The sequence below is a fragment of the Musca autumnalis genome, unplaced genomic scaffold (assembly GCF_047663935.1).
Source record: "Musca autumnalis isolate F117 unplaced genomic scaffold, ASM4766393v1 scaffold_5, whole genome shotgun sequence".
Classification (NCBI taxonomy): Eukaryota; Metazoa; Arthropoda; class Insecta; order Diptera; family Muscidae; genus Musca; species Musca autumnalis.
In genome coordinates, this window is record NW_027412088.1 from 193,819,950 (window position 1) to 193,831,702 (window position 11,753).

General features: G+C 28.3%; 1 protein-coding gene across 13 annotated transcripts in view; it reads left to right on the forward strand.

Moving 5' to 3' along the window:
* The window catches only part of a (arc), a 262,222-nt gene that overhangs the window by 249,869 nt on the left and 600 nt on the right, over window positions 1-11,753 (forward strand). For 8 of the 13 annotated variants that reach the window (XM_073988186.1, XM_073988181.1, XM_073988189.1 and 5 more), the window contains 4 exons: window positions 3,104-4,745; window positions 9,343-10,988; window positions 11,074-11,244; window positions 11,618-11,735. In XM_073988186.1, the coding sequence (XP_073844287.1) occupies window positions 3,104-4,745; window positions 9,343-10,988; window positions 11,074-11,244; window positions 11,618-11,735 (3,577 nt within the window). The remainder of the gene's footprint in view (window positions 1-3,103; window positions 4,746-9,342; window positions 10,989-11,073; window positions 11,245-11,617; window positions 11,736-11,753) is intronic. The other 5 variants (XM_073988193.1, XM_073988194.1, XM_073988190.1 and 2 more) reach the window with 4 other exon arrangements.

Genomic DNA, 11,753 nt, shown 5'->3' on the forward strand with positions numbered 1-11,753 from the left:
TATGATTACATGTCGTGCACATACATATGTATGTACATATGTACGTGTGTGCAATTATGTTTCATAGTTTATGAAATATCCTTTTTGTTATATTATTAGAAATCTTTGAATTTTTGTCTTAATCTTTAGGAATTTATTGAGAACAAAAATTAATTGTTTTTTTGTTTTGCCTTATTATTATTAATTGTTAATTATAGCCCGTTTACACGGTACGTCGTTCGTTCTCTATTCGTTGTTCGATCCATAACTACGAATAAATTACTAATTTCCCCACACAAAATTCTATGAACGAACGACGATTTTTCTACGTTGTTCGATTAGAAATACTCTCTGAACGACGAATAAGTATGTCCCATCCCTAACAAATGAGAGAATTTATCGAAAAAATTAATTATGACATGTTTAAATTTAAAATTGAAAAATTTGTTGAAAACACAAAAATTTTTAGAAAAGAGGAAAAAGATGAATGAAAAATAATGAACTAAACATTTTATACAGATGCAGAAGGAAGATTGTTGTGTTTCCTTCTTAATTCCACACACATTTCATGTCCATTAGTTCAAAATCGCGTAAAAAATCATAAACAAAAAAGAAACAAATAACTGAAAGTCTGTATACACAAATATTGTTTTGACATGTCTCTCACTCTTTAATTTTGAAAATAGAAACATATAAAAATATATTGAAAATACAAAATTATTCAGAATTTATGGAAAAATGAATGAAATGTGTGCAGTTAAATATAGAAGATACATTTAAAGGAAAGTCTATTGCTTTTCCTATTCATTTAATGTATATTTTATGTGTTTTCGGTTCAAATTTTCGTGAAAACAAGGAAACAAAAATGAAGGAAATTTTGTTTATGTTTCTGTTAATTACAAATGGTGTCGTGGAAACGGGTTAATTCGTGTACGTCGTTCGACAGGCGAACAACGTAATTGAAACGCTCGTGTGAACATGACATTAGGCACTTTGTCAACAGCTGTAATTAGGGGGTTTCGTATTTGACAATATCATTTGATCGTGGAACAATAGTTATAACCTTATTTACACTCACTTGAAACAGGTCAAGGCATATTTATACAAGGTAGAAGTGACAATCAGCTGTATTCTTACTTTTTTTGTAAATTTAGTTTTCAAAATGTAATAGGGTCTACTCATGAAATTTGAAACTTCGAAATTTGCTACCAAAAAATTCTTCTTTTCACCGTAAACGTGTAATAACAATGACCTACGACAGTTCGGTATGCTTTTTATTTATATTTTGATTCAAATTTGTTCTATTTTAGAGGATTTGCAAAATGTATTTACGTTTTTCCTGAAAAATTTTTTGGAACGACCCTATTATTCAATATTTATCTTTGACAATTAATTTTCAATAACAACAATGTTGTTTTTGTAAATTTGTTAGTTGTTGTAATTCATGCATTTACCTTATATGAATATGCCTTGAAACAGGTGTTGTGGAGTAATATGTCATAAGCTCTGTTCCTTTACGTGCAAGAATCTTCAAGTTCTACCACTTTTTACTCGAAAAGCGTTCGTTTACTTCAGACACCATACAATTCATATGAGTGCAGTTTACAACTTATACTACTTTTGCCGGTTTTACCACTTTCAAAAGTGAAGGAACAGACCAATATTTTGACATATATACAACTGAATTGACAACTTAAGGGGTCGATTATGGATAGCAACTCAACTGTAATTGCGTTGCCATAAGAGAAAATCATGCGATCAAAATGATTAAAGAGACGGAAATTTTTGTCAAATTTAATCAATATCAGTGTTTTGAACCTTCAGCTATTACTTTTATTGTAAAAAAGTATAACTTTTAATCATGGTATAAGTAAAGAGGTAGATTTAAATGAAAAAAATCTATAGAACCCTTGTTTTTAATGAATTCCTAAAACTTCAAAATAAAAGCAACAAGTGGGTTTGTTTACAATGCATTTTTTGAGCATTTTTTAAAAAACGCGAAAAATGAATGAATAGTTAAGTTTTCTCCACATAATCGAGTTGTGAATATCATAAACTGATTGTTTCAATGCAAATCTCACCAATTTCTTCCATACAAATGGTCTAAAAACAATTTTAAAAATCATTGAATTTGATTGTTTTTAAAATTCTTTGGCATATTATTCAAACACCACACACACATACACAGTTTGTTTATATTGTTTTGAAGTTTTAGGCATACTCGAATGAAAAAGTTTAAATTGACATAAAGCTTTGGCTAACCTTTCTTATTAAACCATGCTTTTAATGCGGAAATAGAAAATGTTATTACTAAATTTGCTGTGGGCAACGCAACTGGAGTTGGGTTGCTATCCGTAATCGACCCCTAAATTAAATGTTACTAAAAACGGTATAATGTAAATGCAATCTAATTTGCAAATTAAACTCTAAAGCAACACATTGAAACTTTCACAGCTTTTGGGAGAGAGCAGAGATGAAGGAGCTCCTTCACCACTGCTCTTTCCCAAAAACTGTGAAAGTTTCGTATGAAAGTTTCAACGTGTGGCTGTAGAGTAAGTAAAAATGTATTTGTTAGTCGAAAACCCCTGGCCCCAGGTAATCCGTCAGACATATTCAAGTTCTTAGTTAGATCTGTCAAAATGTGTTTGTTAATGATCGACATTCAGACTAATTTGGTAACATCGCTAAACAATAACTATCGCAGTGATGTAAATATGCTATAAGCTGTCTCAGTTTATTCACCTTATAGCGCATTTACATCTGCACCAGTTTAAATTAGGTTTTATTTATAAATGCTTGAAGCCTGTTTCACTATGTCGAACCAAAACTACTTAACTCGTGTATAATTTTCAAATTTTGTAGTTGTTTCGAATCAAAAACAAAGTCAATATTACCATAAAAAGCAAAGTTTAGGTGTTTTTCGTTCGCATTCATTTTCTTTGGACATAGTGAAACAGGCCCTTATAGTAGGTTTATATATAACCGGGATTTATAGAAGGCAGTGGTTACAATGGGCTATATATTTTACCGAATTGTGGAGGGTTTGGGAACCTTCTCTCTCCGCTTAAAAAATAATTCCTTAATTGTTCCTCTAATCCTCAATATTCCTTCCCTTTCTTTGCAGTTTTTACCTGGGGCAAACGTATGAGTCGAAAATTGGATATTCTCAAGCGTAATGATGGAAATACCCATAAATCTCACACGGATATACGCAGTCTGTTCAATTCTCCCGTGCACTCCAATGGAAATTCCAACAACTCTTCTGGCTCGACAACACAACCAAAAGAATCCTATCAAGTGTCCACATTAAAGAAATGCAAATCGGGACCCATAGAAACAATTAAAAAACAAGAACAGCAGCAACAACAACAAAGAAACCAAAGTATCAAGCAACAAATTAAAGCTTGTGAACATGAATCTACACAATCGGCCTCAAATACCCCAACACATACGCAACGACCCCAAAAGGCCATCAAGAACTTTTTCCATCGCATCGGTTCAACGGGTATGTTGAATCACAAGTCCCATAATCTCGTAAAGGCAGCTGAACCAAATCATCACAGTTCAAGTAATTCGCTGTATCGCAGTAGCTCTACAAGTCAACTGAACTCCTGCTCCTATGTCAAATGTGATGATCCCAGTGAGGGTTTAAATTTAGCAAATGGCCAAAAGCGGCAATCCATGAGTGGTTTGCCAAATAATCAAAATCAAAAACCAAATAATGGCAGCATGGCGGGAGCGGGCATTAAATCCAGCAGTTGTGATGATATTGCTAAAGTGGGTCAGCTAATCACTTCGCCATCAAGTTCAAATGATCCCAGCGCTGCAACATCTCCACAAAATTCCTCAGATGCCAATCAAAGACGTGGCGCATTTCCATATGCCTTTTTGCGCTCAAGGTTATCGGTGTTGCCTGAAGAAAATAATGGTTCCGTCTTAAAACAACCCTCCCTCTCAAGCCTGCATCAGTTGGGTGAACAATCTTCACAATTCCTACAAGTCCACTCCTCTCCATTGCCCAAACATCGCAATTCCACCATTTTACCCGCCACAGAAACTGAATTCTCCCAAATGATTGACACCATATCAGTTGCTAGTTCGTCTACACCAAATCATGGTGCAAAAATGATTTATCGGAATGATTCGCTGAATAAGCGTTATTCCTCGGATGATAGTGCTATTAGCAATTGCTCACCGGTTCTACAAGGAGGAGGCGGTGGTGGCAGCTCACAAAATTCCACAATTGGCAGCAATGGCAGTGGTGATGTTTCACGCAACAACAGCATTACTTCCAAGGACTGGGAACCACTTTACCAAAGATTAAGTAGTTGTCTAAGTTCAAATGAATCGGGTTATGATAGTGATGGTGGTAATAATACCAGCCGTCTAAGCAATAGTCTGGGTATCTCCAGTATGGGAGATACAGAATCTATTGCATCGGGAACTCTAAAAAGGAATTCCCTTATATCACTGGCCTCATCGGAAGGTTTAGGGGGAGGTGGTGGTGGAGGAGTGGGAGGAAGTAATACACTACGATCCAGCAGTATTTGTAGTACCATAAGTGGGCCGGTCTCATTGGGTGGCTATAATTATGATTATGAAACGGAAACAATACGCCGGCGTTTTAGGCAAGTCAAATTGGAACGCAAATGCCAGGAAGATTATATTGGTGTGGTGCTGTCGCCGAAAACGGTCCAAACTTCGAATAATGAACAGCAGTATCGTTATTTAATTGTGGAAATTGATCCCTACGGAATGGCCCAAAAGTAAGTAGAGAAATAGTGTTAAGATTGTTCTAAGGTAGTAGGGAAATAGGGTCGTTAAGTTGCTATAAATAAACTTTTTTAATAGCAGATTTAAAAGAAATAATTTTTAAATCATAGATTTTTTAAATATTCTTAAATCGTGCATTTTTTAAAAATCAGTTTTATAAATCGTTTTTTTAAATTTTTTTTATCATAAATTATTTAAGACCAAGTTTTAATTGTAAATTAATTTCGCTTTTAATTCGTAGATTTTTTTAAAAATGATTTGTCTTTTCCACAACTGCAGGAATCTACAGCTTTTTACTATTTTTTTCGATAACATAAAGGAAAAAATGTTATCGTAGTAAGAATTTGTAAATTGTAGGAGGTTCTCGAAAAAAACATCATTTTATAACAGCAGATTTTTAAAGATGGAATAGAAATTGTTTAAATCGTAGAACATTTGTGGGGGAGGTACCAGAAGGAGTGGATCGATATAGCCCATCTTCGAACTTAAACTAAGTTTGGGCAAAGTATTACGAAAGCCAACATTTGAATCGAATCGGTTCATCGGTTCGATAGTTATCGTGCGCTCCAGCCAGACAGACGGACGGACATTGCTCAATCGACACCAAATTGTCTGAAACACGTTTCGTCCAAACATACTTGGGGCCTAAAACCATTATTTCGATGAGGCACATTTTGCCCGTATGAAAGTGCATATACCCTCGTTAGCATAAATGCTGAGGGTATAAAAATATGTCGAAAATTGTTTAAAACTTATTTCTTTAAATCGTAGAATTTTTAAAATCGTAGCATTTTTGGAACTGCTCTTTGCCACAAGGGCTAGGTTCTCATTTATAAATAAATTGAAATTTAAAAAATATATTTTTTTAATCGTAGATTTTTTGAAATTATTTCTTTAAATCGTAGACTTTCTAAAATCCATTTTTTAAATTGTAGATTTTTTAAACTATTTTTGGAATCGAGGACTAAGATTTTTTTGAAACTATTTTTTGATTTTTAAAATAATTTTTTTAAATATTTTTAAAATTATTTATTTTTTTAATATTTTTAAAATTATAAAAATTATTTTTTAAAATGTATTATAACTTCTAGATTTTTTAAAACATATTTCCAAACATCGTAAATTGTTTTTAAATGTTTTTTTTTTTAAATTGTAATATATTTAAAAATTATTTTCTTTCTAAATTAAAGACATTTTAAAAATCATTTTTTTAATCGTAGAATTAATAAATAATAAAAAAAATATTTTTTAAATCGTAGATTTTTTTAAAAAACTATTTTTGGAGCCGAGGATTTTTAATTACTTCTTTAAATTTAAAGATTTTTTTTTAGATTTTTCAAAATTAATTTTTTAAATATTTTTAGAAATATAAAAATTATTTTTTAAAATATATTATAAATTTTAGATTTTTTAAAACATATTTCTATAAATTTTTTAAGATGTGTCAAATTTGTTTTAGTATTTTTTTTACAAAAAAATATTTTTTACAAAAATTATTTTTCCAAACATCGTAAATTGTTTTTAAATGTTCCTTTTTTTTCAAATTGTAATATATTTAAAAATTATTTTCTTTCTAAATTAAAGACATTTTAAAAATTAGTTTTTTTTAATCGTAGAATTAAAAAAAAATATTTTTTAAATCGTAGATTTTTTTAAAAACTATTTTTGGAGCCTATGATTTTTAATTACTTCTTTAAATTTAAAGATTTTTTTAGATTTTTCAAAATTAATTTTTTAAATATTTTTAGAAAAATAAAAATTATTTTTTAAAATATATTATAAATTTTAGATTTTTAAAACATATTTCTATAAATTTTTTAAGATGTGTCAAATTTGTTTTAGTATTTTTTTTACAAAAAAATATTTTTTACAAAAATTATTTTTTGGAATCGAGGAATTTTTATATTTTTAAATTCCTTTTTCTTGTTTAAGTAAATAATTTTAAAATAGCAGGTTTGTTTTAAATCGTAAATTTTGTTCAATTTGTTTTTAAGATCGCAATATTTAAACTTCTTTTAAATGGTAGATTTTTAAAGATATTTTTTTTAATCAAAATTCTAAAATAATACTTTTATGGCCGAGTTTTTTTAGTACATTGTTTTATATTGCGTATTATTAAAAATATTTTTTAAAAATCATTTTTTTAAATCATAGAATATTGATTTCTTTTTAATCGAAAAATTTTTAAATATATTTTTTATCGTAATTTTTTTCACATCTATGTTTTCTTAAAAAAAAACATTTTTAAATATTTCAAAAAATTATATTTTTATTTATTTTCAAAATTATTACTATTAGATATTTAATTCTTTTTTTAGATTTTTCAAAAAAAAATTAATTATATTTTTAAATTGTAAATCTTTAAAAAATATTTTTTCGATTTTTTATTTATTTTTAAAATTAAATAAATAATACTTTTAAAATATTTTTAAAATTTAATTTTCCAAAAAAATATAGATTTTTCGTAAATTATTTTCTTTTCTTATATTATGTTTTTTATTTTTTTTTTTTTATTTTATTATTTCTCTAAAAGTTATTTTTATTTTTAATATTAAATAAAATATTTAGATTATATAAATAAAAAAAATTTTTTAATTTGTAAATTAAAAAATAGGTTTTTCGAAAACTTTTTATAATAAGTTTTTTAAATCGTAAATTTATTTTTCAAAAATGACATTTTTTTTCTAAAATTATTAAAAATAGTTTTAAATTTTTTTCTTTAAATCGTAACTTTTTAAAAATATTTTTTAATAAGTTTTTTAAATAATAAATTTTTAAAAAAATATTTTTAGGATTTTAAAAAATTATTTTTTATTTTTAAAAAAAGTTTTAAAATTATTTTTATAAATTGTAAATCTTTAAAAAAAATTTTTCGATTTTTTATTTATTTTCAAATTTAAATAAATAATATTTTTAGATTGTAATTTTCCAAAAAAAAAATATTTAAAAATTTTAAATATTAAATAAAATATTAAGATTATGTAGATAAAAAACAATTTTTTTCAATTTGTAAATTAAAAAATAGGGTTTTCGAAAACCTTATTTAATAAGTTTTTTAAATCGTAAATTTCAAAAAATTATTTTTAGGTTTTTCAAAAAATGATATTTTATTTTTAAAATTATTAAAAATAGTATTAAATTTTTTCTTTAAATCGTAAATTTTTAAAAATATTTTTTAATACGTTTTTTAAACAATAAATGTTTTAAAAAATATTTTTTAGATTTTCAAAAACTTTTTTTATTTTTAAAAAAGTTTTAAAATTATTTTTATAAATCGTAAATTTTTAAATATATTTTTCAGTTGTTTTTTAAGTTTATTTTTCTATTACTGAAATTATTGAAACTATTCTTCAATTTGTAAATGTTTATGAATATTTTTTTAGATTTGTCGAAAATTATATTTTTAAAATTAGTTTTTAATCGTAAATTTTTTATAAAATTATTTTTTTTTTTTTTGTTTTTAAATTTTTTTATTTTTAGCACTATTTTTTAAATCGTAATATTTTTTTTAATTATTTAAAATATTTTTTTAAATCGTAAACTTTTAAAAACATATTTGTTAGATTTTTAAACAAATATTTTTTTTTATTTTTACAAAATCATTTTTTTAAATCATAAAATATTGTTTTTTTTTTTAACGAAAAATTTTTAGAAATATTTTTTATTGTAATTTTTTTTCAAATGTATGACATTTTAACAAGACATTTTTTATAGATAACAAAAATTATTTTTTTCATTTCAAAAATAATTTTAGCTATTTTAATTATTTTCAAAATTATTACTTAAAATATTTATTTTTTTAATTTTGAAATTATTTTTTCAATTGTAAATCTTTAAAAAATAATTTTTTATTTATTTTTAAAATTAAATTAATAATATTTTTAAATTGTAATTTTCCAAAAAAAAAAAAAAAACTATTTTTTAGATTTTTCGTAAATAATTTTTTTTAACATTATTTCTCTAAAAATTATTTTTATATTAAAAATAAAAACAATTTTTAGAGAAATAATGTTAAAAAAGAAAAATAATTTACAAAAAATCTAAAAAATAGTATTTTTTGGAAAATTAAATAAAATATTGTAAAAAATATTTTTTAGATTTTTCAAAAATTACATTTTATTTTTAAAATTATTAAAAATTGTTTTAAGTTTTTTCTTTAAATCGTAAATTTTTAAAAATATTTTTTAATAAGTTTTTTAAATAATAAATTTTTAAAACATATTTTTATATTTTTTAGATTTTTAAAAAATTATTTTTTATTTTTAAAAAACATTTAAAATTATTTTTATAAATCGTAATTTGTTTTTAATTTTTTTATTTTTAGCACTATTTTTTAAATCGTAATATTTTTTTTTTTAATTTTTTTAATTATTTAAAATAATTTTTTTTAAATCGTAAAGATTTAAAAACATATTTTTTAGATTTTTAAAAAAATATTTTTTATTTATTTTTAAGTTTATTTATTAAATCGTATATCTTTCTCCGTTGTTCTCGAGCGATCGTTGTAGGACCTCCATTCATATATAATACTATTATATGCATATGTAAATCCCTCTTAACATCTATTTTCTCTTCCTCTTATTTTTCCAGAGATGGCCGCTTACGTCTGGGCGATGAAATTGTCAACGTAAACGGCAGTCATTTGCGGGGCATACAGTCATTCCAAGAAGTTCAACGGCTACTCAATTGCTTTGTTGATAATTGTATTGATTTGGTGATTGCCCACGATGAAGTGACCACCATAACCGATTTCTATACCAAAATAAAAATTGATGGTAGCACCAATCATTATCACCAACAAAATTCGGAGGCCAATAAGCAGCAACATGTTAACAAACAAAAACAACAGCAACAACAACAAGGAGATTTGTATAGTTCCATGCAATCTCTTAATGCTGATAGCATCCCCCAACCTCCCCAGACACGTAATGATTATTTGGCTAGAGCTCGGAAACGTCTTAGCTACACCCAAAGGACACAAAGTACCGATAGCATCAATAGCTATGATTTGCATAGTTTACAACTGGCCTTGGACCATGAAAGAGATGAAGATGATACATCCTCATTGGCCAGTACTTCAACAATTAGCTCCAGAGTGGATATGACAACATCCGGTGGTGGTGGTATGTCCAGTATGCCACCATCAATGCCCTTAATGCAACATCGGCGTTGCTCTACCCCACGCCACTCTATGGATGCGGCGGCAATGGAACATTTGCGACGACGGGCAAGGTCATCTTCAGGTCAGCGTAATTTGGAATTATCGCCTCTGCTTTATAATCAAACACCGGAATACACCCCTGTCTATAATAATCGTTCGGCGAGTGTGTCTTTGGCAACGCATACGACAACGATAAGCGATGATGAGAAATGGCAGCTATTGAATCGTAAACGTTGTTCGGAGGGTGCAGCTTTGCTAACACCACTCTCGGCGTCCAAGGAGGGGCATGTAGCAGGTAATCGTAGCGCATCTTTGAGTATAGAAACCCGCAAAGCCAGTCTAGTAAGTCAAAGCAGCATTGAAAGTAATCCCGCCCCAAACACCTCAACGGGGGCGGCGGGAGGATTTCCAACACGTTCTCACTATACCCGCAATTCCGTAAATCTCTCAAATTCGCATTATCGTTCGTTGCGTTTTGCACACTCTCGCCTGAGTTCGTCGCGTTTAAGTTTATTCCTACAACCTAATAGCAATTCTTCCTCCGCCACAACAACAACAAACACATCACCAACAACAACACAAACAAATAATACCCACACTACTACTAATAACACACTTAGAAAACAGCAGCAACAACAAACTAATTCATTTACCACAAAAACAACAATTGCTTTAAATAACCAAGAAATTATTGATGGTAACACAAATGACCACCAAGACCACCACCACCAACAACAACAGAAATCTGTGAGATTGTCCACAGATCCAACCCATGATCTCAGTAATACCACAAAATCCGCCCAACAACAACAGGAAAAACAAACAAATTGCACAGCTTCTGCTATCTTAAATTTTAATCCAATAACCAAACATCAGCACCACCACAATCAACAACAACAACATCTAAATATCTCCTCTTTAGTTGGTAATAGATCATCATCATCTTCTACTACTTCCTCATATTTAACCCCAACGCCAGCCATGTTACAACATCATCGGCCCTCATTGCCAGTAGTAAAATTAACCATAAAGGATGAGGAGATGGCCGAAGTTATTAGAGCTTCAATGAGTGAGGGTAAATGTCCTTAAAATTATTAACATTTCCTTTGGAGTAATTTGTGGGTCATTGGTTATTAACAATTGGTTTTTTGTTTCTCTAGGTTCCCGCCGTGGTACTCCCAAAATTGTAACATTCTTCAAGGGCCCTGGTCTGAAATCGTTGGGTTTCAGCATTGTGGGTGGCCGTGATTCGCCCAAGGGCAATATGGGCATATTTGTAAAGACAGTATTTCCCAGTGGACAAGCAGCCGATGATGGTTCATTGCAAGCGGGTAAGTTAAAACAAATCGGAATATAAGGTCATCTTAAAAAAAGATTATGAGGTATTTTCATAGAAGACCATGAGGTATTTTTATAGAAGATAATGAGGTCTTCTCATTGAGATCTTATCATATGAGACCATGAGGTCTTCTTCTCATAAAAGACCATGAGGTCGTCCTCTCATAAAAGACCACTAGGTCTTCTTCCTATAAATGGCCATGAGGTTAAGAAGCCTGGAAAAAATATTCCTTAAAAAATCCACGTATATTGGGCCAAAAGTCCTCTAATTCTTCCATGGGAAAAACCAAGTGTTCCCTACTCGTTTTTAATAAATTATCATTTTGGATAACTTTTTAACATTTTTTTCTTTTTGTTTTATTTAAGGCGATGAAATAATTGAAATCAATGGTACCTCTGTACAGGGTATGAGCCATGCCGAAACCATTGGTTTATTCAAAAATGTACGCGAAGGAGCAATTGTGTTGAAGGTTTTAAGGAGAAAGTAAGTTCACAAAAATCT